Source organism: Anarrhichthys ocellatus, unplaced genomic scaffold (assembly GCF_004355925.1).
Source record: "Anarrhichthys ocellatus isolate YVR2014 unplaced genomic scaffold, GSC_Weel_1.0 scaffold49, whole genome shotgun sequence".
Lineage (NCBI taxonomy): Eukaryota > Metazoa > Chordata > Actinopteri > Perciformes > Anarhichadidae > Anarrhichthys > Anarrhichthys ocellatus.
In genome coordinates, this window is record NW_022280079.1 from 2,740,859 (window position 1) to 2,766,470 (window position 25,612).

The window sequence follows — 25,612 nt, forward strand, 5'->3', positions numbered from 1 at the left end:
TCATCTGAAAAATCTGAAATTCCAGGTGGTTACCATAGCCTTGATGCCCTCTGGGAAGAGGAAGCGGTTGTAGAGGGTGTCCACGGTGTCGTTGGGCTCCACAGCACACTCCCTCTGCAGCAGGATGGGTCCGGTGTCCAGGCCGTCGTCGGCCCAGAACACTGTGAATCCAGCTTTCTTATCGCCGTGGATCAGGGTCCTGGTGACACACAGAACAACAACCCAATCTTGGAGCGGTGCCATAACAGTCTGAGATATAGGATGTAAAGTGGACCATAAACCTGACCAAATGGAGCAGAATAAGATAAAGAAAAGATAGAAGCTATGTGAGACCGAGGCAGTCAGACTGTTGATCCATCCATCCATCCATTTTCCTCCGCTTATCCGGGGTCGGGTCGCGGTGGCAACAGGCCAAGCAGGCTGACCCAGACTTCCCTCTCACCGGCAACATGTTCCAGCTCATTCTGGGGGATCCCGAGGCGTTCCCAGGCCAGCTGGGAGATGTAATCCCTCCAGCGTGTTCTGGGTCTTCCCCAGGGTCTCTTCCCAGTTGGACGTGCCTGGAAAACCTCCAGTGGGAGGCGTCCAGGAGGCATCCTAATTAGATGCCCGAACCACCTCAGCTGACTCCTTTCGACGCGAAGGAGTAGCGGCTCGACTCCAAGCTCCCTCCTGATGACCGAGCTCCTTACCCTATCTCTAAGGCTGAGCCCGGCCACCCTACGGAGGAAGCTCATTTCGGCCGCTTGTAACCGCGACCTTGTCCTTTCGGTCTCGACCCAGAGTTCGTGACCATAGGTGAGGGTAGGAACGTAGACCGAGTGGTAAATTGAGAGCTTTGCCTTCCGGCTCAGCTCCCTCTTCACCAAGACGGTCCGGTGCAGCGCCTGCTTTACTGCTGCAGCCGCACCGATCCGTCTGTTGATCTCCCGCTCCATCTTACCCTCACTCGTGAACAAGACCCCAAGATACTTGAACTCCTTCGCTTGAGGTAGGCACTCCGTCCCCACCTGGAGGGAGCAATCCACAGGTTTCCGGCAGAGCACCATGGCCTCAGATTTGGAGGTGCTAACTCTCATCCCCGCCGCTTCACACTCTGCTGCAAACCGCCCCAGTGAATGCTGGAGGTCACGATCCGAGGAGGCTAACAGGACCACATCATCTGCAAACAGCAGAGAGGCGATCCCGAGACCCCCGAACCTGACGTTCTCCACCCCCAGGCTGCGCCTAGATATCCTGTCCATGAAAGTCACGAACAGGACCGGAGACAAAGGGCAGCCCTGGCGGAGGCCAACACCCACCGGGAACGTGTCTGACTTATTGCCGAGAATGCGGACACAGCTCCTACTGCAGTCGTACAGAGACCGGATCGCCCGTTGTAATGGGTCCGGCACCCCATACTCCCGCAGCACCCCCCACAAGAACCCCCGAGGGACCCGGTCGAAAGCCTTCTCCAAGTCCACAAAGCACATGTAGACTGGTTGGGCAAACTCCCAGAACCCCTCCAGTAGTCTTGCGAGGGTAAAGAGCTGGTCCACTGTTCCACGGCTGGGACGGAATCCGCATTGCTCCTCTTGTATCTGAGGTTCGACAAACGGTCGGAGCCTCCTTTCCAGCACCCTGGCATAAGCCTTCCCCGGGAGGCTGAGTAGTGTGACACCCCGGTAATTCGAGCACACTCTCCGGTCCCCCTTTTTGAAAATGGGAACCACCACCCCGGTCTGCCAGTCCATGGGCACTGATCCCGACCCCCATGCGACATTGAAGAGGCGTGTCAGCCAGGACAGCCCAACCATGTCCAGCGCTTTCAGCATCTCAGGGCGGATCTCATCCACCCCCGGCGCCTTGCCACCAAGGGATATGGGTGAGCCTCCCCCTAGATCTTCAGGCGCTGCCTCCTCTGCAGAGGACATGTTGGTCGGGTTTAGGAGTTCCTCAAAGCGCTCTTTCCACTGTCCGGGTCAGCAGTCCCCCCCTGCTGAGAACAGCCTGGGGTAAGCCCTGCTTTCCCTTCCTGAGTCGTCGGATGGTTTGCCAGAACCTCCTTGAGGCCAACCGAAAGTCCTTCTCCATGGCCTCCCCAAACTCCTCCCATGCCCGAGTTTTAGTATTCGCGACCACCGCAGCTGCAGCCCTTCTGGCCTGCCGGTACCTGTCAGCTGCTTCGGGAGACCCCTGGGCCAACCAGGCCTTGAAGGTCTTCTTCTTCAGCTTGACGGCTTCCCTCACCTCCAGTGTCCACCACCGGGTTCTCGGGTTGCCGCCACGACAGGCACCGATGACCTTCTAGCCACAGCTCCTAGCGGCCGCGTCCACAATAGAGGCTTTGAACATGGTCCATTCGGATTCCATGTCCCCAACCTCCCTCAGGATGTGAGAGAAGTTCTTCCGGAGGTGGGAGTTAAAGACCTCCCGGACAGGGTCCTCCGCCAGATGTTCCCAGTTCACCCTCACTACACGTTTGGGCTTGCCGGGTCTTTCCAACCGGTTCCCCTGTACCAGGTACACTTATGAGCCACCTTATGTTCGAACATGGTGTTCGTTATGGCCAAACCGTGGCAAGCACAGAAGTCCAATAACGAGACACCATTCGGGTTCAGATCGGGCAAGCCGTTCCTCCCAATCACCCCCCGCCAGGTTTCTCCATCATTGCCCACGTGAGCATTGAAGTCCCCCAGGAGAACTATGGAGTCGGTAGGTGGCGCCCTTTCCAGGACCCCTCCCACCGACTCCAAGAAGGCCGGATACTCTGAACTGCTGTTTGGTGCGTAAGCACAAACCACAGTCAGAGCCTTGCTCCCCGCAACCCGTAGGCGCATGGAGGCGACCCTCTCGTTCTCCGGGGAGAACTCCAACACAGCGGCGCTCAGCCGGGGGCTCGTGAGTATCCCCACTCCCGCCCGGCGCCTCTCACCCTGGGCAACTCCGGAAAAGGACAAAGTCCAACCTCTCTCCAGGAGCTTGGTTCCAGAGCCAGCGCTGTGTGTGGAGGTGAGTCCAACTATATCTAGCTGGTATCGCTCCACCTCCTGCACCAGCTCTGGCTCTTTCCCCGCTAGCGAGGTGACGTTCCACGTCCCTAGAGCTAGTCTATGCTGCCGGCGATCGGCTCGCCCAGGCCTCCCGCCTGACCCGCTGCCCGGTCTGCATTGCACCCGACCCCGATGCTTATCTCTGCGGGTGGTGGGTCCACAGGGTGGCTGTTCCATGCTGTTTATTCGGGCTGAGCCCGACCGGGCCCCATGGGCGAAGGCCCGGCCACCAGACGCTCGCCGAAGAGCTCCCCTCCTGGGTCTGGCTCCGGGAGGGTGCCCCGGTTTCCCTGGTCTGGGCGAGGTGGCTAAAGTCCGTGGGCTGCTTATCATTAGGGTCGTTTGAACCGCTCTTAGTCTGGGCTCTCCCCCGAGACCTGTTTGCCTTGGGAGACCCTACCAGGGGCTAATGCCCCGGACAACATAGCTCCCAGGATCACTGAGCCACTCAAACTCCTCCACCACGTTAAGGTGGCGATTCGCGGAGGAGCAGACTGTTGATAGGACTGTGAAACAAACAAGCCGTCTGCCGTCGGTTCTCACTGGGCAATTTAATATATTCACACATTTTCTTAAGGCTCATGGCAAGTTAGTTTAGAATATATTAGTTTTTCCAGAGCCTGTAAATGGTGTTAGCCCTGTTACAGATAAGTGAGCTGTCCAGGGTGCACCCGCCTCTCACCCAATGCATGTTGGGATAAGCTCCAGGCCCGTCACGTCCGTGAAATGAATAAAGTTTAGAAAGTGGATTAATGGAGCCTTTAATTAAACATGTTTTTTGTGCTCATTTATGACTCTCGTGTTTGCAGTGATTTACACTTTTTGAAAGACATATTTTATTGACTGTTTTATACCGTCACTGGCTGCTGACTCCTCACTACTCAAGTGATCAATAACAGCTTCAGTTTGGACGGCTATTAAACTATCGCTTAGCAAAACTGACTCACTGAACCAAGCGCCGAGTACAATGGAGAGCATATTCTTATGGTGGAAGCAGGGGAGCCAGTAAGCTGTTAGCAACCACCGGACAGTTAACAGAGTCCTGCTGTGCGTTTGGCTAACCGAGCTAACAGCTAATGAAACTAAACACACAGCAGGACTAACAGTTTCAGTTCAGAGGAAGTGTTAAACAGTCAATATGAAGCATTACACAGTGAACTGCAGTTTAGCTGCAAACATGATGCGTACTGATACGCTTTCGGTGAACAATTGTGGTTTGCATTAATTAATAAAACATTACAGCAGTGGTCGTTGCAGACACACGTGGCAGAGATTTGCACTATTCTAAGTGCACTTTTTAAAAAACTGAGACTACTCTACAGTTAAACTCTCTAATGTTCAATGAGATGTAGTTGATCTTTGGGAGGCTAACAGTCTGCAGCTTAAATGAACATGTTACACCTAAAAGGAATAGTTTGGTGTATGCTCATTCACTTTCTTGCCAAGAGTTATGATTAGATCAACATTACTCTCATGTCTGTCCGTTAAATTAAGAGCCAATTTAAGATATTGGATGATTAGCCTAGCTTAGCATGAATACTTGAAGCAGGGCCTTTCTCTGTCCAAAACAAAAAAACATACCCACCTACCAGCACATTTAAAGCTCATTATCTAACAAGTTGTTATCTCATTTGTCTAATTCGTACAAAAATTGAAATATCGTCTCACTCTGGTAAAGAAAAAAGTACATTTCCCAAAATGTCAAACTATTAGACTTAAATTACTTTTTTTTTTAGCAGCTGGTAGTAATATCACCACTGCCAAACAGTGGTATATGTGGCATAAATGGAAAAGTTGTGTTTAAACGATTGAAAGATAGCGGAACTTATTTATTTACCCAGAGTGATACAGGAACAGAGTGATAGTAAGGGCGGAGAACAAACCGACTTGCAAGAGGGAGCGGTAACAAAACCAGCTTGTTCGGAGTTTGGGGTCAAACAGAACTGGTTTCAACCTCCAGCTACACAGACAGATAGCACAAACCCTCCTCTACCTCCTCTCTGTCCTGGAACACAGAGGGGACTTAGGGCCTGTGAACTATGCTTTTTTAGCCTTTTAGCTGTTGTGAAGAAAAGAACTGTAGAGGAAGCTAGCTTGTGTGGTGATGGTTACAGCCGAAAATGTAGTTAGTGGAGAAGTAGAGAAGAGTCCTACAGCCAACATATTTACTCAGTGATACAAGTTACAATTACCTAACACAATATCTATCCAAAGTTAGCTCAAATTAGCCAACAAAGCTAATAAATTAAACATTTCATTTGTATGAGAATAAAATGTGTTATTTGGCCTTTAATTGTTTTTTTTCTTTCATAATTTCATTCACATTTTAATCTGATATCCGTTTTTACTTTTTGTGTTCATTTATCTCCCATTGTGACATTGCACGTATTGCAGCATATGAACCAGCACTAACGTGTATGAACCTGTATGGAATGTGACATATCAAGGCTTGTTTGATTGATGTACGCTAGCACAGTTTGGCAGTGGTAAAGAATGTTTGGGTAACAATTCTCTTATGTGGTGCATGGTGGCTGCTAGGGCTGGGCAGTATACTGGTTATAATTTCCCGTATGATGCACACCTGAAACAACTTCTGTCGCTCTTCAACAGGCAGCGAAATATATTGTTCACCACTGTGAGAGCTGCGGTTGGAGCTAGTTATCTTAACTGTATTGAGAGGGAACCCTAATCATGGTTATAACTTTATAACAACAATTAACAACCCACAACTAACGCTCTTTAACAGGGCAAAACACCACGACACAACAGTTTGTGACACATAAACAATTTGTAACACAAATAATTGTACATTTATAAAATGTCACCACTGAACTGCATGCTGGGTACAGCTCGCTAACAACAGTCTGCTAACAGCTGGGAGAGGCTCTGTCGCTCCAGTAACGTTACATTAAAGAACAGAAAAGAGCGATGCAGGATGAACAAAGACTGAACAACAAAAGGTATTGTGGTCAGACACATATGCAAACCCCCGACGTCATTTAAGTTGCATGTATGGGAGCATTTTGACTTCCCTGTAACTTATAATGACGGGATGAGGGTGGTGGACAAAACCGTTACGGTATGTAGGCATTGTTCAACCAGAAAGACATAAGACAACGGCCCTATATCGGGCATGTCCACACATATGAAGTGCCACGATCCCAGTCTGTCAGCGACGGGGGCCAAGCCACCACCACAACAACAAGGTATCACCGCGGCATTTGTTTTTGTGTAAGACTATAGCCCAAAGTTTTTTGCTTTAAGTGTTCTTGAAGTTCTTTAATTAATAAATGGAACGCAAAGTTATATTTGTCTCCTCCCCTTTTCCTTGCTGATCCGAAAAATTATTCGATCCGTGACTCAAAAAACGTGGTACGGTCCGAACCGTGAGTTTTGTGATCCGTTGCACTTCTAGGATTTAAGGTGTCTTGTAAGCAGATGTGGGCTGTCCACAGCGATACGCATGACACAATAATAAAACGGTCATTCATTCTGTTAATGTGCTGCCATTACCACACAAAATGAACAAAGTACGTCTCCTTGATGGACTTCTACAGGTGTCTCTCACACAGGCTGTCCTCTGCAGTCGTCACTTAATACATAAAGTCTGTGGATTCCCTCCCTCCCCTCCTCCTCACCAGTTGATGGCCGAAGCTCCTCTGTGCAGGGGCAGGATGGAGGGGTGGTAGATGATGGAGCCGTGCTTGGGGTCATCGATGACGTTCATGGGGATGAACTGGGAGCAGAAGGGCATGACGTTGAGCTCGGCACCCACCGCCTTGTAGGCTTCCATAACCTCCGTGATGGGCTTCCCCTTGAGCCGCCACCGCGAGAACTTGAACACCGGCGTCCCGTCCTTCTCCGCCGCCGCCGCTGAAAGAGAAGAGGTGAGTTTACTGATACTGTTTAGAAAGCAGAAATTAAGTGGATCGGAGAAGTTGGGGTTCATGGTTGGACCCTTTTTTTGCCATGTTTTTGTTTCTAGGTGACTAATGGGGACAACAATGTTTCTATGGTTGGTCCAGTATCGAGTGAAAGCCAGGCGGCAACCTCCGGTTCTGACAAGTGAAGCCGATGCGGACCATCAGGGGGCAACTCCCCGGTTGCAAAAAGAATATCCGATTGTATCGAAGTATATGAGGAAATGACTCTACTTCTCTCTTGATTTATTACCTCAGTAAACATTGTAAACATGAGTTTATGGTCTCAGTCTCTAGTTTCAAGTCTTCTTCAATACAGCATGATGTTCATTTAGTACATTATGGTCCATTTAGAGTCAAACAGACCATAAAGCAGGGTATGCTTTAGGGGCGGGGCAACTGTGAATGACAGGTCTCTACCGCTACCAGAGCCATATACGGCTTCTTTACGTCACTCCTCTGCATTCCAAATATGGTAACGTCTTTTCATTGGTTGCAAAAAATCAAGACGGCGACGGTAAAATTTCAATAATGGCAGTACTTAAACCAATGAGTGACATTGCGACGATTAAGTCCACTTCTTATATACATGTACAGTCTATGCCGAGAGCGCTGCAGTCTCGCTCAAGGAGAAGTCTCGTTCTGAAATCTCACGGCCTTATGCACATTGTCGAAATCAGATAAATATTAAGCCATGACATTGAAAATCTGTTAGACTACACTAAGCTAAGGTTTCTGCACTCTCTTAAACTCTCACTCACTGCTGTCTTTCGGCAACCTCGTAATCCTCTCGCGATATATTTCCGAACAAGACTTCTCCTTGAGCGGGACTGGATTAGACACGATAACAATCAGACCGGATCAAGTGAAAGGTAAAGAAAAAGGTTTTATTTCTCTGTAGGGTTCATTCCATAATGATGTCAGACACTTATAATAATAATCTGAGCCTGTCAGCTCTTTTAGTGGACATACATTGACGGTGAGGAGTTGCCCTGAGCAATCACATTGCAGCTTTCTCACTCAATACTGGACCAATAAAACAATTGTATATTTTACCGATTAGTTACTTGCACAAAAAACATGGGAAACTGGGTCAAGGTTGAAAAATACAAACCCGTTAACCCAGATTTTAAATTGATTTCCTACCTTCTTAGAAGAGATACTGGGTTTATGAGGCCAATAATAATACTTGAGAGGTTAAACAATTCTAATAAAGATGGGTTGATATTTAAATTGACATAAACACTTTTAGTAAAGGAAACCTCACATTGGGTTATTAAAGAATGGTGACCATAATATCCACTACATTGCATCAATTGTAATGGAGACACTGCTTCTAAATAACCTAAAATGTCTTTGGTATTGCTGTGCTGCAACATTTGTACATATTTTAAATAATAAGCTAATGTGAAACAAAATATCAGCCCAACTGACTTACTGGTCTAGCTCTAGCCCATACTTGAGCTCATTTCAATCGTTATATAATTGCTCGAACTTTCAATGTATTTCTAGGTAAGGACCTTTTCTGGAACTCTGAAATGTGAGCTATGAATGGAGACTATCAATAGACAGTTTATGTGCTAAAGAATAAACTTCCCTGAGCGTACTGTGGATACTAACTGCCTACATTGCAAGAATCTTAAATAAACGCTAAATGTGCATTTTGAATATAGAGTATTGACCTCCCTCCACTTGTTGTTGAGGAGGCAGGAATGTGTTCAGAACCGGAAATAGTAGAATAATATATAATATCCTGGAGAATAAAGGAGGACGACAGGCAGGGTTAGGCAAGAGGCAGCTGATAGCTGACGGGGAATGCTGCTTCCTGGAAAGATTGCATCATACACGGTCCAGATCGTAGATGTTTCCCCTCAGCGCTGCGTCTCGAGGGGCCACACAGGGCCTCTCTCCACACACACACACACACACACACACAGACAATGGAGCCACTATCCAGGAGCATCCACCTCAGCCACAGCACAGGGCCTGTGATGACCCATAGGGGACCCGGACCATCAGGGGCCGTCAGATCCAAGATTCTCGGTCTTATGGTTTTTGCACCAACCCATTACAAAGCTTTTACTCTGTTGGATTTTTTTTGTTATTTCTCGTTATCTAATTATAAGTGTTATTTTATATTATAACACCTTACGAACATCAACTTAATAAGAGGGTAATAGTCAACGTTATTTCCCCTAAGAGGCCCAAATAAAAATATATGAATGCTGACTGCTTTAACTAAAGAAGCCAACGTTGTCAAACGCTACTTTATCGAAACAAAATACTCAGAACTTTGGTTAAAGACTTGAATCATTCAAAGTCTTTCTGTGCTTGCAGTTTTTGACACTCTGTGATATCATGGACACATTTCAGCCTCCGCCCAAAGCTGTTACTTTTTTCTGATCTCTGCCTTATTTTCTTTACTACACCTAACCCTGCTCTCTGGGTCGTGCTTTCGGGTCCTGTTTCTCCATGTGGGTCTACCAGTCGTGACAAGGTCTAAGTCACTGTAAACTTGCAACTAGCTCCTGTAGTTTACAGACCTCGTGAGGTTTAATTCATGTGTGTTTGTAAATATATATTTATGAGGAAATGTGCGTGTATCTGCAGTGTATGCTATCCTTTGTTCTTTTTATGTCTGACTGTGAAACACTTTGCTGCTCGCTTTGATAGGTTTTCTATAAATAAGCTTTATTATCAATCACACGAGATGTGTTTTTGGATTAAACCTTTCACAACATGAGACTAACAGCCAACAATCTAGTGTCAAGTATTGGAATTACACAGAAAATTAGGATTTTCTACAAAACGTGTTGTTTGTTGTCAAATCTAAGAGCCAATCAGCTCTCTGATCCGGAGACAGCCAGGCGTTTCCCATCATGCTTTGGGTCATCCAGTTGGTGGAGAGCAACTGCGGCGCCTGACTCTAAAAACTGCGGCCGCCTCGCTCTCGTGAGGTTATCGTCGACCACGTGTTCATGACGTCAGAGCAAGTCGGGATCAAGTCGGACACAAATCTACCCAGCATGCATTGAGCGGCGATCACCGGTGATTGATTCGGCTCAGGCCTGGCTCATCTCGAACGAGCCGAATGTCTGTGCAGCGGGGGAAGTAAAGACGCGATGGACTTAGACAGGACCAGAGATGGCCAGAGTCCAGACTGCAGTTTGTTCCACACTGTTGGCTGTAAGACGCCAACATTTATTCTCTCTCTACTCATAAAACCTGGTATTTTTATCTTCTTTCCTGCAGTTGCTTTGGGTTTTCAAATTCCCTAGAAAGCACCACAGTTTCTCTGATTTATTTAGTGCGACTAGAGGTGGATTGACACCAACCGAGGTAACTCACCAAGGGGGTCGGCCTTGCCGTCCTTGTCAGGGACCGTGAACACGCCCACCACCTTGTGACCCTGCTTCCTCAGGTTGCTGTACACCTCCTGGCCGAACAGGCTCTGGCCTATTATTGCGAGCTTAAGCTTATTCTGGTAGGAATTCTGAAAGGAGAGCAAACACAGACACGTTAGTTTCGGCTTTAGCCAGTGTAGATCTGCAGTACTGGAAATACTCGTCTGGGTTTATACACACTCTCTCTGAGCTTGTGAGTTCTGCAGATGTTGTGACACTGGCAAAGGAAAACCCAATGCAAAGGTGGCCTCTGCAGCAGGCAACTGCAGGAAAGTGCCTTGAGCACCAGGGGGGCCAGAAGAGCCCACAAGACACATCTCTTAAAAGGGACACTAACATAAAGTTGGGGAACTTGCAATAGACAATATTTTTAAAGAATAAATCCTGTATGCTATCAGAAGATAACCTGACTTTTAGTCCCATATAGAGAGACCAAGTCCCCCCCCCCCCCCCACACACCTAACAGTGTTGCCCATGGGGTCTTATTTAAAAAAAAAGTTTAATCTTGTTTGAATCGTGCCATAAACTACACATCCGATGTTTGGCAATTAAAAGTCCTCGTACTTTTTTATTTGTTTGGTCTACAAAATACGTCTTCAGAAGTCTTGTATCTGACCAACTGTCCAAGACCCAAAGTTATTAAATTCTTATGTTGATTGAAATAATAAGAAAAAAAAAGCCAAAATGCAAGCCGTGAAATGTTCATATGCTTGACTAATAATAACTAACCAATTCCCAAAATAATTGATTGGATTGTAAAAAAGCATGAACTGAAAATAGCAAGGGGTGGGATTATGCAACCCCCCCCCCCCTCTCCCCATTCATTCTTCGGTTACAGTCGGCTCTGAGAAAAGCTATTGGCTGACAGAGAGCACAGCCCCGATCCAGAGGGGGAAGATTGAATCGCACCCCTCCCACCTGCCTGAAACAGCACATGTGTTCACGGAGGGACGTTTCGGGTTCCCCCCGCTCATCTGAACGGTCCTGTCAAGTGTCGAGCCGGTCGAGGCGCCGCCCCGAACTGTTATATTACATCTCAGCACGTGCTTCGTGATGCATTCAAGCCACGTATTCCAAGCAAGGGAGCAAACGACACGCTGCTGGGAAATGACAGTGCCCCGTTAACAACGAATGAATTGTCAACGTCCCACTCTCCCGTGCAGCCCTGCCGGCTCGTCACTAAGCTGCTGACTGACGGTGTACAGTGTGGAGCTCACATGCTGATGCAACTCCTGCACATCGTGTACAGTAGCTACCGGGAGAGAGGGGCGGAGATAGATGTGGGCGAGCCGGCCGGCAGTAACGTGGCAAACTGGCACTGTTACACCACCTATTCACTATAGGTGGTGTAACACCACCTCTATTCATTCTCTAATTCATTTGCAATTTATTGAAAAATACAGTCGCAGGGTGACCCGTGAAGACCTCGACATGAACTGTGACTCATTGATCCGTAATCAGGGTCGAGCCCGGTTCAGTCCTCATGTCACAGCCGACCTGGCATGCGTTCATTATTAACATTATTTTAGTTTCTTTATCTATCAAAAGCTCTATTCATTCTCTGGTGCGGCAAAAGAAACGTTACTCACGGATGAGGTGGAGAATCTCCTTAAGACTTGACTCGCCGTCCACAACATGATGGCGGTGTTTTGAATATATATTTTAAAAAATGAATCCAAAATGCTGCAGGATTTGTCCGACCTGCTGCTGAGGTATGTGCGCTGCTAGACACACACGCGCGCACCCACACACCCACACACACCTGCCTCTATGCGTGTGACTGTGTGAGTCAGAGGAGTGGCAGAGGTTCGGCTCGCGACAGCCAGCTTATACTCGACAGCGGCAGCAGACACCGACTACGTGCTGCTTGGTACCGTGCGTGCGCGGTCACGCGGCGCTTGCTTATTACCGCTACGACCGGGCGGTCACGCGTGGGAATTTAGAACCATCGTCAAGGCCGTGCTGACTGTAGCGGTGGTTGATATATGATACTGCCAAAACACAAACAAATTGATTTAAGTATTGGTTATGTGTTCATATTGTTGGCTAGATTATTTTACTTGAACAAGCAAATTAACTTAATATGTGATTAAATCCTTTTTAAGTAGGCTTGACATTAAAAAAGACGTATTTAACTTGAAAAATATATAAAAGTAGATTATATCATTAATATAAAACATCATAAGCAAGACAGAAGCATCTTAAGCAAGGCTTAATTATTCATGTAAATATAAGTCTGTGTAAATGTAACTTCTCCTAACATATTGGTAAATATCTGTCTCTGATCTTTGATAGAGTAATGTGGGTTTCTTAACCCTAAATTAAAAGGATTTAAGTTATAACAGAAATGTGCTTAAATATATTTTAACATTTATATAACCATGTACAATGTTTTAACACTTGATTAAACAATAATCAAATGCAAACTATTAAAGAAAATAGCAAAGACAAATATCAAACAAGTTATTACAATAACTTTGTTCAATGCTTAAAATCCTTTCAAGGGTGCGTTTGCACAATCCCACGTGAAGTATTTCATGTGTTGTAAAGCCATGTTTAAAGTATATATGAAAGTGAAAAATGAAAATAAATATTTGATTCAAAACAATTCCAGAACTGAATCAAAATTATATTCAATCCCAAAAAACTTTTCATTCACTTATTTTTATTTTCAATACATTGCTGTATTTTTCAATGTTCAACAACTTGAACTTTCAGGTTCAAATTTTTTTTTCAAATGATCAAAACTATTGGCCTGGATTTGGCTCCATATTATTTGATGGCCAGTGAAAAAACAAACTAAAGCCTTGTGGGTAAGAGGTTATAAACTAATTATCATACTCAATGTACAAAGTTAAGGGGTGAAAAACAAAAAGGGGTGCGAGCTGCACACGCTGGTGCAACAGTGCACAAAAGGTTTTCTAGCCTGTAGGGCAGCATATATGGCACTGCATCATGTTTTCTCCAATGTAAGAGACAAAGTATGCTGGCATGGTAGCATCATTCTTTATTTTGCATTTCTAAAGATCAATGGTTGACTTGAGCTCAGATGCTATACTGAAAAAGGTTTACAAGGTGTTCTTCTGCACCACCAACACTTTCTCCAGGGTAAAGATAAACCGAGGTCATTTTATTCCAGTTTCAGCAACATGCCATGCCAGCAGTCACCTGCTGCACACCTGCCAACACTCCCACGCAGAACAAGCTCTGATCAAACAAACATCTGGCACCATCCACATTCAACTGCCCTGCACAGGTTCCTGAGGAGCAAAGGTTCAAAACGGTCAAGGCAAAACCCGTGAGGAGGCCGGGCAGTGACCCCCACTCACCGACGTGTCAGCTGGAGAGATGTTTCCTTCGGGTTAGACGGTTTCCTGTAGACCCAATAACTGCTCGGCAAACACTGTTGCATGTATTCCACAGATTGGACGTCCCTTTATCCCATAAAAGTAATTCAACTATTCATAAATCTAATTACAAGGCTACTGTCTGATTGCAAAACTGCTTTGCTGATGTCCCCGACTGCTACAAAATAAAGTTCTTAACTCTGTCATGTAACTCATCAAGGTCAGTCCTAAAATGGCCTTGATAATGAAATATTCTTGACTTTAAAAGGCAAGAAACAATGAGCAGTAACGAATGAAGCACAACATGAAGATCCAGATGTGATACCTGCATTTTGTCCTTCCCACCTGATTAGTGAATGTGTATTTGAGAAAGCACAAAGACAAACCAGGGGAGCAGCTGGGATTTATTCGTGAATAGCTTCAACAACATCAAAAAAAAGAGGACCAACGGTAAGAGCACTGGTGGTGGATGTTGCTCAGGAGAGTGGGTGGGGGTGGAGGGGTTTCCAACCTCGAGAGGTTGACCCGCCGTTCTTCACATCAGACAACTGCTTTGGCATGAAGGTTTGGATTCCCTTCCGACACCACTGCTTTGATTAAAAAGTGCCTTTATCGGTATGATCCCTCCCATCACGACAAGGGAGTGCGTGGTGTCAAAAGTAAATCACTAACAAGTCGTTCTCCTAGATCAGAAGCTTTCCTGGAAGGCAAACAGGGAACATGCCCGAAATCTCTTTAACATTCTGGAAAATAATTTATTTTGTGTCACCCCAGGAAACACAGTGGGTGAAATCACCGATAGATGACTTTTTTCCCCACACAGACAAGGTACCAGCGCTGAAAAATTTAAACCAAACCGTTTGTACTGCACAAAAGTTTCGCTAGTTTTATGGCCCAGCGCTGGCACTTTGTTGTTCAAAAGCCTCGACCAGTGCATGTCAATAGGTTTGGGGGGGTCTCAGGCACGTCTCTCCAGGACAAGGGACCCATGCTAGTGTTACACACTCTACAACAAGTTACAGGTGACAAACAACAAGGCCCTTTCTCATGTCGCAGCCTCTGCTGGAGCATCGAGGGCAGTGGAGTGATAAGGTCACAGGAAGCGAATCCCTGCTCCGAACTGGACACCGTCACATATCCTACGAGAGGAGAGAGAAGTGAGGACCGTTATCCTGAGACAAGTCCTTTTATCACACTGTGCTTTGTGTAGCATAGTTACAATTTATTAATTGAAAGGAGCACTCACAATCAATGCAGCAGAACCAGAAATATATATTTTGTCATTCAACGCAGTCTTCCTTCCTGTCAATACCTGGTGCATACATTACCCACACGCACCTCAACTACCCACAGCTTGGCCTGAGAGTCAGGTGTGTGACACTAGTTACAGCTAATGTAGCCTGAAGGAGAGATAAGGAGTGGGCTGCAGAAGTCTGGTAAACTTGCTTCTTTCCAACTCCACACCTCAGTATTTTTTTTTACATTTTCACTCTTGTGATTTCAGACCCAACCGTCACTGATTTAAAGGAACAGTGTGTAACATTTAGTGGCATCTAGTGGTGAGGTTGCAGATTGCATTCGACTTAATACCCCTCCGCTCACCCCTCCCTTTCCGAGTGTGTCAAAACTATGGTGGTCTTCAGGTAACTTAAAAAAAAGGTGAAAGTCTCTCTCTAGAGCCAGTGTTTGATTTGTCCATTCTGGGATACCGTAGAATCATGGTGGTGCAACACGGTGGACTCTGTGAAGAGGACCTGCTCCCTCTGTAGATATGAAGGGCTCAGTCGAAGCTAACGAAACCACAATAATCCCTAGTTTCACGGTGATTACACACTAATGAAAACATAGTTATGAATATTATATTCTATCTCTGCTAATAATTCCCTCCAAATGTTAAATACTGTTCCTTTAAGTGACATCCCTTGAGGATGTTTATCAGACTTCAGAAAGCTTGATACACCTTTTTTTTTTTAAACATATGCAATTTCACACTTTGTGTAACATTGGTGCAGTTCCCCTTTAAGAACATGTTTACCATGAGCTGCAACAAAGACGAGGCTGCTTCCCAGTAAATGTTTGTTTGTATTTCTCACACGCACGCAGGCAGGCAGGCAGGCAGGCAGGCAGGCACACAATGGTGAGATGAAATTTGTAACTGTTTGATGGATAATCTGAGTGAAAACTAGTTCACCCTAATCTTCTTTCCTCTAACAACAATAACATGGTGACCCTTGGTCCCGTCAGTGAGCGCTGGTCTACCTGTCTCCGCTCTGGACTCCCATGGGAACACAGTAGTTGAGCTCCAGTCTGGCGATGTTGCCGAGCCGCAGCACGATGCCCGCTCCGTACGACCAGCGGATACATTCAGCCAGCTTCTGAAGGTGCGCCCGGGGACCGTCGCCTGCACACATAACACTCCACATGTCAAAGCCCACCTGGGACGTGGTGACGCACTGAAATCATTTACCATTTCTATTTGATGGCTCAGAATTATAAAAGGGAGAAGTCTGCCGTTCAGTCAGCTGTTGTGGCCGGTCCTGAATGCATCTAGGGCCGTTTTCAGTCCACCCACCATAGTTGAGGTTGCAGAGGTTGCCCGCGTTAAGGAAGAAGTGAGTTCTGAAAAGGTCTCCGAAGCCGCCCTTGCCCGGTCTGAAGGGCAGCGGAGTATAGAGGTGGAGACCGCCGGCCCAGTACGCCTCTCCACCCAGATAGTCACCTGGAGCACACAGAGTGAGCGTTAAACCAAGATAAGTTGCTGTACTACACTACTTCATTCATAGTAAATTCAGCTGCAGCTCCTTATTTACTTGCTTCTTCTTTTATGGAGCGACTGATATGACGTGCAACAAATGATTCCAGCTGGAATCAAACCTGGGTTTGCGGTTACATGGTATTCTTCAGGGGATAGTTCTGAAGTTTTTAGTAGGGCTGTCAGACAGACGTTTCTGACGGGGAAATGAAGCCGTTATCGATGCCCTCTTCAAAGCCACAATTCTCCTTTTACAGAAACAGCAATTTTACCTCACAGAACACGGGAGTTGCTGGACTACTGCCGCCTCGATTGGTTAGTTGCTTTGTGTTGTGGGATTTTGGTGAATCCGAAATAACCCTTTAAAACACTAAAGACACAAACAAACTAACCGATCCATGCAGCAGTAGACAAACAACTCCTGTGTTCTGTGAGGTGAAATTACTGTTTTTGTCAAAGGAGTCTGGTGCCGATGAAGAGAGCAGAGATAACGGCTTCAGTTCCCCGTTAGAAAGGTCTGTCTGACAGCAAGGTAAAGAGGTGAAAATATTCTAAATACAACATACACTTGAACTGATATTGATTATTTTATGTTTCTATAATACATCCAGAGCAGTACCTTGCTTTGCTGCTACCTGTCTGTTTCTCCAAACTCCATCTACTGTAGTAATACACTGACTATGGAGAAGCACCTCATACAACCCCACTTCTAAACATCAGACTGTCCCTTTACCCACTGTGTCACCAGGTTTGATAAGATGTTCTCTTTTTGCAAGAGCTGCTTGTCTTTGTTTTATAGTCTGGGACAGTGAGCGGGATGCTCCCTTTTTACAATTGACGATGAATGAATGGTCATTTCTCCAAAATCCATATTTCAAATACAACTAACATTCCAAAGCAATTTCGTCAGGTCAAGTTTTTCATGACCGACCGTCTGACCAGCTTTGTACCTTCACTCTGCGGCCCGATGCTGTACATCCCAAACCCTCGCACACTGGTGGGACCTCCGAGGTAGAACCTGGACAAAACACACAACTATCATGAGCTCGGTGCATCACATCACTCAGTGCAGTGTCCAGTCAAAATCACATGTCTGCCATTTAAAAAAAGGGGCATTAATATCACAAGGTTAAAGCAAAAACACTGCTTAAACAAAATGGGAACATTTGGGGGACAAATGACAACACATTGAAGGAATGGGTCAATTTACATGTGAAGCTTCTTAAAAGTAACCGGCCTGAGGTAGTAGCCTGTGACGTCATCCACTCAGCAACAAGCAGGCTGCAGACACAACACTCGGATGCACTCCTTATCTCTGGTGACTTTAATCATGACCCTCCGTCCTCCACTCCACATTCTTCCAATATGTTACATGCCACACCGGAGACAATACAAAACTGGATCTATTTTATGCCAAAACCAAGGAGGCATACACCTCATCACCTCTCCCGGGAAGATCTGACCACAACCTGGTGCACCTCCTGCCTGTGTACAAACCTCATGCACAGACATCCAGCAGTCACTCGCAGAGTCAAATAGTGGTCTGAGGAGGCGGATGAGGCTCTGAAGGACTGTCTTCACTCAGCCATGTGGGGAGTTTTCAGTGAAGCCCATAGGGAGGACCGTCTCACACACTGTATAACAGACTATATTAACTTCTGTGTGGAGAACGCCGTACCCACCAGGACTGTACGGTGTTTTTCCAACAGCAAACCCTGGATTACTCCTGAGATAAAGGCCCTCAAGGAAAAGAAGGGGGCATTTAGGTCAGGTAACAAGGAGGGGGGAGCTGAGGAGGAGGATCAGGGAAGGGGAAAAACAGATGTAGAATAAAAATGGAGGATCAGTTGCAGCAGAAGAACAGCAGCGGTGTCTGGAAGGGCCTTAAAACCATGTCTGGCCACAAGGAACCCAACTCCCAGCCTGTGGGGACCAAAAGTGGGTGAATGATCTGAACCCATTCTTCAACAGATCTGATCAGTCATCCTCCCCTCCCCCTAGCCAGTCCTCCCTGCTGCTGCTCCCCCTGTATAATGCCCTCCCACAACATTCAGCTCCCTTCCACCCTCCACATACACTGCACTTCCATCCCCCACAACCAACCTCCAGCACACAGGCCCCACCCCCCAACATGTCCCTCACAATAACCCAGGTGAAGTAAGAACTGAAAAAGAGCAGCATGAGGAAGGCCGTGGGTCCGGATGGCTTCAGCTCAAGGCTTCTCAAGACCTGTTCAGACCAGCTGTGTGAGATAGTGGAGCGCGTCTTCAACCTGAGCCTGAAGCTGGGGAGAGTGCCACAGCTGTGGAAAACATCCTGTGTGGTACTAGTGCCAAAGACCCCGCACCCAAAGGACCTCAACAGCTACAGGCCGGTCGCACTGACATCGCACCTGATGAAGACTCTGAAGAGGCTGGTCCTTGTCCATCTCCACCCCCTAGCGAGACCATCAATGGACCCACTTCAGTTCGCCTACCAGCATGGTATCGGGGTGGATGACGCTGTCATCTACCTGCTACACAGATGCCTCTCTCACCTGGAAAAGGCTGGAAGCACTGTGAGAATCATGTTTTTGAATTTCTCCAGTGCCTTCAACACCATCCAGCCTCTGAGGGACAAGCTGGAACAGACCAGGGTGGACCACCACCTCACAGCATGGATCCTGGACTACCTCACCAACCGTCCACAGTATGTGCGGATAAGGGAGTGAGTCTGACCTGGTGAAGCACTCGTGAGGACCTTCTTCAACTCTGTGGTGGCAACAGCCATCTTTTATGGAGTGGTCGATAGGAAGAGACTTAACAGACTGGTGAAGAAGGCCAGCAGTGTGCTGGGGTGTTCCACTGGATCCAGTGGAAGTGGTGGGAGAGAGGAGAATGATGGTTAAGCCATCATCCCTGATGGATAACACCTCCTCCCCCATGCAGGACAAGTGGCAGCTCTGTGCACTGGCTGCTTCACTCTCAGTGTGTGAAGGAGAGGTACCGCAGCTCCTTCCTTCCTGCCGCTGTCAGGCTGCACAACCAGCTCTGCTCCCAGTAGACCACACATACCGTTTAAAAACCCAGCAAATTACTCATTCATTCATGTGCAATATCAATGCGTGCAATATACTCTACTCTGTGCAATAGAAAAAAAATCATATTTTCTACCTCATATGTGCAATAATGTGTATCCAACCACTCAATCTGATTATGTAGTATTTTTAGCGATTTACTTATTTATTATACCTTTACTGTTTGACTATATATTGTACTTGTTTTGTCTTTATTTGTTTTTCTATTGGTACTACTTTGCTGCTGTAATCCTGCAAATGTCCCCACTATGGAACTAATAAAGGATTATCTTATTATAATTAGTATTAATGTGCTCTCAGTGGAAGTGATTTGTTGAGGGCTGATGTGTCAGAGCCAGATGACCCCTCTGTACCTGTCAGCGATGCAGGACGGCTGTCGTCCGATGGGACAAAGCATTCCCCCCCACAGAGACGCAGACAAGACCTGAGAGGACACAAAGAGTTTAGATATACACAAAACCTAAAAAGATAAAAACTATTCAGTGTACCAGAACTACTTTAGTGCTGCTTTATCGCCCACTGGTGGTTCTTTGATGCAACTACAAACAAAACAACAAGCTGAAAAACTTTGTTGAACAGGTCTGGAGTGACTTGTTTTCGTCTTACCGAGTCCCAGAAGAGCCGTCTGTTGAGCTGCAGCTCAAAATCCTCCTTCAGGAAGCTGGCGTCTCCTCCTGTGTACCCAGCCAGTTCCTGCAGGCGGACGGATAAAACATCTTTGTTGGTGCAGAAGCAACTCAGAAATACAACTTCTGCTGGTGCCAAAAAATCCCAAAATGTCCCACTAGCTCAACTTATTGTTTCAAAACTACACCGTGAACGGTGTCGAGTTTCAACACGTCAACGATGATCTGGGAGCAATTTAACATTTCAGACCGTTTCTTTGTCATGTAACACTGAAGAAACAAACACTGAGGAGTTGGTAACAACTGAGACTATTTTAGATGCCATTCAGCCCATAAAAGCAGCTAAACTTGTTCTTCATTTGTGACTTCTTTTTCAGGCATTTTCATCTTTGGTTCAAGTAAAACTATTCAACTACTACTAAATTAAGTCCGAAAAAAGCAACTGTTCTTTTTGAATAGAGAAAAAGTTCATTTATTGACTCAGTAACTGAATAAATGGCCCCTTACAGTGACTTCATGGTGTGAAATGTTCTTTGCACCTTATTTGTTGGGCGAGGCATAAACATGCGTTCACACGCGTTCACACTGACCTGGTTGATCCGAAGTAAGGCACCCCGGCTGGGGAAAATGGCGGAATTTCTTGAATCGATTGACACAGTGTGCTGCAAACAAAACCGGAGCTCTGTCAAAATTGTGGTGGTTTTATAGCGCTCAGAAACGTTGAAAATGTGAAATATGGAAAAGACAAAAAACAGTAACTTTTGATAGAAGTCGTGTTTTTTCAGAATAGACAAAATAACATAAAAGAAAAGCAACTGAAATGTTGGGTGTAGTGGGAGCTAGAAAAGCCGTACCGAGAGGGCAGATTTCAGCGAGTGTCCGCTCTCCTCTCGCACGGCGAAGGACGCACTGCGTGCCAGGCAGCCCAGCTCCCGCCATACACCCTCCCACTTCAGCGTGTGGTTGGTCCTCCCCAGAGGAAACTGCAGGAGGACGGGGAGAAGTTTTACTGAACAGTGCATCCCTTTACAAAAAATAAAAGTTGCTTAGAGGACTCAAAATGTCTGCATCAAAAAACTGCCATAAAATCATTTATTCACATTATTTTCCACTTTTGCAGAGTTAAATCTTTTACCAAACATCAGTCCTGAACAGAGATACTAAATATTCATTCATTTACTGAATTGTAACCCTGTGAATGCCAGTTTGTTTACGTAATGCCACCGTTTTCTTTATGAAAACAATAAATATACTGTATATTATTTTCTGAGTACTAAATGCAAGACGGAATCATAGATTATAATACAAGGTGATTATACAGCGTGTTAAAACTTGGATGACATGTATCTCTGTGTCTGGGTGACAGTAGTTACACGTTCTTCCTGGTCTCTAGGTCAATGGTTGCTCACTCTGTATCTAGTTAAAAATCACACACACACACACACACACACACACACACACACACACACACACACACACACACACACACACACACACACACACTTACATTCAATTCTGCAGATGCGCCTCTGTCGGTCTCCTTTAAGGAGCTCCATGGGAACTGACCGGTGACTTTGTACATGTTGAGGGTGAGGCTGAAACAGAGGACACAATCTGAAAACAACTCCATCACTGTGCTGCCACGGCGGTGCAGTGAAGCTAGCGCTGGCAATCCCACATGTGAGAATCGGCCTATAAGGAACATTCACCGACGTACTTGCGCTCAAAGTGCCCAGGCTGGGGCTTGAAGAAGGACAGGCCGTAGGACGTCTCCTTGGTCCCGTAGGAGAACTGGAAGGTGAGTTTCTCCGCTCGACCAAACATGTTGGGCAACTTCAGACCCAGCACCTGGAAGACCGGACCGATCCTGTTAGCCCACAGCCACTTTAACTAGTTACCAACAACTCACTGTGATGATGACATTTGACTTGTGATAGCAGGAAAGACACAAGTGCAACCAATAGAATATTATTGGGGGCTCCGCTCTACTCAAGTGTTCCAGTAACTAGTGGGCCAGCATGCACATAAAACAGCTCAATCTGAATTGGAATGCAGCCGTTAGTAATGCTATTGGCTACACATGTGCTTTTCTGCTGTGTGACATGTCCAAATGTCTGCTGTGAGAAAGGCCGACTATCTTAGTGGGGCTGGACTGAATACTTGGAAAAATAACTAACTCAACATTTGAATGCTGCCCAGTGTTTTTTGGTTTTTGCATGTCTATTCATTGTGTTTAGACCTCTGCACAGCTACAGATTAGGGGCCTGTATTAACTGGGCGGTCTAGCAACAATCTAACAGAACTATAACTTGCATTTATATAACCACAATAACAAAAAATATATTTGTGATGACGTCATCAAAAAATGACGACAGACATCTGAAGCTACATTTGAAAAAACCCAATAAAGGCTTTAAATGTAAAAATAAAGTGATAAATGTGTTATTCATATCTTTTTCAGTACACCAAGGTGTCATGCAGAGAAAGCCATGGAAAGTTGTAGTATTGTTGCTATAGTTACAACAATCTAATAAACCTGATTTAAAGAACTGATTAAAATGTCCACTGGAACTTTAATCTAAGTTTGAACAAAGTATTTTCCATGGCCATGGTATAAAACTGTTTCAAAGACGAAACGATGTGTTTATGGTGTGTGCACAGGGAACCTCAGTGGCCTAGTTAACTATCCTACGCTCTCATGCTCCACCCACAGCCCATAATACAGTGTTTCTCTCACCATGCTTCCTTCATTGTTGCCAACCATGGTGTTGTAGCTTCCCGTCAGCCTTTTGACCTCCGTCACCTCAAAAGTTACATTCAGTCCGTTGGGCAAAGCGTCCGAACCTGGGGAGGGACAATCAATCAGGGGGAAAAACGTTTGTTTTGTTCCTGCATGTTCACGTCACATGGCCGTCGTCCAATAGAAAAACAGCATGCAATCACGTCTCACAGCAACATTTACCAACAGAAGCACGAGAAGAAATACAGACGGATGTTTAATGAACTGTACCATTCTCTTACACATTTCAGTTTGGGGCAATGGAAGATGATTTTATTTGGGCTGCTCTGTTATGACAATAATTATTCACCATTATGTTGTTCAATATTGAGGTCATGAATATTTAACATGATTACTCACTGACTTCAGTAACATGGATTTTGAACATTAAGTACATTTCAAAGTGAAATGCATCAATCCGGTGCACTCGGAGAACAACGTTAAGAGGCTAGATCTATGAAGAACACAATCATAGATATGAATGGTGATGATTCAGCAAAGAAAGTCACAACTACAACGCATGGTGAACGGGACGAGGTGGAGCGGGGCGAAAGCGTACCGCTGTTAAGTTAAAGGGGTGCGCTGGATTTATAACAAAAGATCAAAAGAGCATTACTGCAAAATGGAATGCGGCACAATAATCGCTTTATGTCGATTATCTTGTTTTCATAATCGTTGGAAGCTCAAATTGTGATTTAAAAATAAAGCATTCCATTGTGTGGCTTGTTTTTGGGAAAGAATGAGTTACCTTCAGATGTATCGATCAGGACCTCCACCTCTTTGAAGATTCCCAGGCGGAGCAGCTTCTGTCTGGCGACGTGAGATTTCTTCATCACCTGTAACCGAGACAGAAAACATATCTACTTTAATCTTTATAAAACTCAGGAGTCAGAGTGCTATAACCATGCCACAGTCGGAAATACATACGTCGATGAGGTTTTTGGCGTGGAAAACCTCAGAGATCTCATAGCCGAGCAGGTCCTCTTTAGTTCTTCCAAGACCCTGGATGTTGACATGCTGGACGACCACCTGCAATCAAAGATATTACACCTGGATTACTTTCACATCGGCATCATGTCACGGATACAAACAAAACTAAAAAATGTGATTGCGCTCTCTTTTTCAGCAAGCAGAGGTGATCGGTTTGGTGTTGTTCTTCCTCTCTTCTGCTGGCTGTAATTTGGAAGTGTAACCTACTATAAGAGCTGCCATGATACGAGCACTACTGCTACTACTCACATCTTTGTTTTCCAGGATCTCCTGCTTGGACTCCTGCTCCGGTTCTGGAGGTTCCACCAGGTCATCAGGGTGGATACCCAAGTCCCGGCCATGCATCGGGAGAGGATCCAGACTCTACAACAATGATGAGCGCAAGGCTTTAAATGAAACCGCCTGCACAATCTAATGCAAAGAGCCCCTTTTTAAAGTCAGGTACGGTGGGACTTTACAGTTAATCCTAACACAGTCCAGAACAACGACATAACTAAAAAAAAGTATGTATGGCACCTTTAAAGGGCAGGAAAGTCAATAGGTGGGGGCTTTATGAGAGGACACAGCACGCGAGTGCCTGATGTCCTACTGGCTGTGAATGTCACAGCGCATTGGTGAGTCAGTTCAGACAGTTCTGAGCACGAGGGTCGACTTGTTCAATAAGTTGTAGTATAAATTAGAAGATGAATACAAATATTGATACTTGGATACTTTTGGGGGTATTGTTGGTTATTCTAAGGAGGTGATAGAGGTAAATAGCTCAACCGTAAGTGAGACTGTTACAGACAAGTGGAATTATTTTCTGAATTTGTTATACTCTTTTGAGATAATAAAACACCTTATTGTTATGCTCTTCTCTATAAATACCGCCTGAAAGCACCAATGGCCCACTAAATCATCCCCACAACGAGGTATTTAAAAAAAAAAAAGTGATCTCTTATTTTGAAAACCCCGCCCAGCATGTATTAGCAGTATTACGGGCGTTCAAATCAATTAGAGGCATAGTTATACCGTTTCACTACGCACATTTCGCCGGTGTACACTACAGTTCACCCGTCATTGCTCTGCATTGCTCGTCTTTTTCAAACGGTGTGTGACAGAACATCGACTACAATGCTGGTGAGTGTGCAGCCTTCAGCACTGGCCAGGCAGGGAGGTCATGGTCACAAACCCGCAGAGAGGCTTCAGTCAGGAAGAAATACACTTTACCTTAGCATGGACGGTGCCCATGGTAACTACCCGCTCCTAAAAGCCTCTTCGGTCGGGGTTAGCTGCACTGCACGCGCGAGGTAGTTGATAAATGACAGCGGCTACTTTCTCCAGCACCAAACCCCCTTCAAGGGAGACGCCATGACAGTTCACGAGATCCCGTGATGCATTCAAGTACTGTTTTTATTGTACGTTAACCTCACAAAATTATTTTTTAGGCTACCACAGTTTATTTTATCTTCAGCAAAACACAGCAGATGAAATGTCACAAAATGTAAAGGTGGGCAATAGCAGGGTGATTGACAACTACGTAGATAAGGGTACGTGGCGATAATAATATGAGTTCACTTCTGTGGTTTTAGAGTGATGCTAAAAAACTACACGCTTCCGTGAAGTGGCTCTTCTACCATAAGTACAGTCCTAAGAACCAAGGAACGCACCCACCAGCCACAGTTACACGCTGCTACGTCGTTGCAA

The 25,612-nt window shown here is 45.7% G+C and overlaps 2 protein-coding genes across 2 annotated transcripts in view; both read right to left on the reverse strand.

The window, feature by feature from the left end:
- The window catches only part of aldh1l2 (aldehyde dehydrogenase 1 family, member L2), a 28,435-nt gene extending 16,244 nt beyond the window's left edge, over window positions 1–12,191 (reverse strand). Inside the window, exons 1-4 of the mRNA XM_031869856.1 lie at window positions 11,946–12,191; window positions 10,301–10,445; window positions 6,671–6,905; window positions 34–199 (exon numbers count right to left, since the gene is read on the reverse strand). Of these exons, the coding sequence (XP_031725716.1) occupies window positions 34–199; window positions 6,671–6,905; window positions 10,301–10,445; window positions 11,946–11,993 (594 nt within the window). The 5' untranslated portion in view covers window positions 11,994–12,191. The remainder of the gene's footprint in view (window positions 1–33; window positions 200–6,670; window positions 6,906–10,300; window positions 10,446–11,945) is intronic.
- A 1,899-nt stretch (window positions 12,192–14,090) lies between these two features.
- Window positions 14,091–25,283, reverse strand: samm50l (sorting and assembly machinery component 50 homolog, like). The gene is made up of 15 exons (XM_031869910.1): window positions 25,136–25,283; window positions 24,176–24,289; window positions 23,864–23,965; window positions 23,685–23,772; window positions 22,895–23,001; window positions 21,875–22,005; window positions 21,665–21,752; window positions 21,012–21,140; window positions 20,748–20,819; window positions 20,138–20,224; window positions 19,885–19,955; window positions 17,406–17,473; window positions 16,276–16,422; window positions 15,963–16,104; window positions 14,091–14,842 (listed from the first exon to the last, which is right to left on the reverse strand). The coding sequence occupies exons 1-15, from the start codon at window positions 25,154–25,156 to the stop codon at window positions 14,797–14,799; spliced, it is 1,413 nt and encodes a 470-aa protein (XP_031725770.1). The 5' UTR covers window positions 25,157–25,283; the 3' UTR covers window positions 14,091–14,796.
- Window positions 25,284–25,612: the final 329 nt, after the last annotated feature.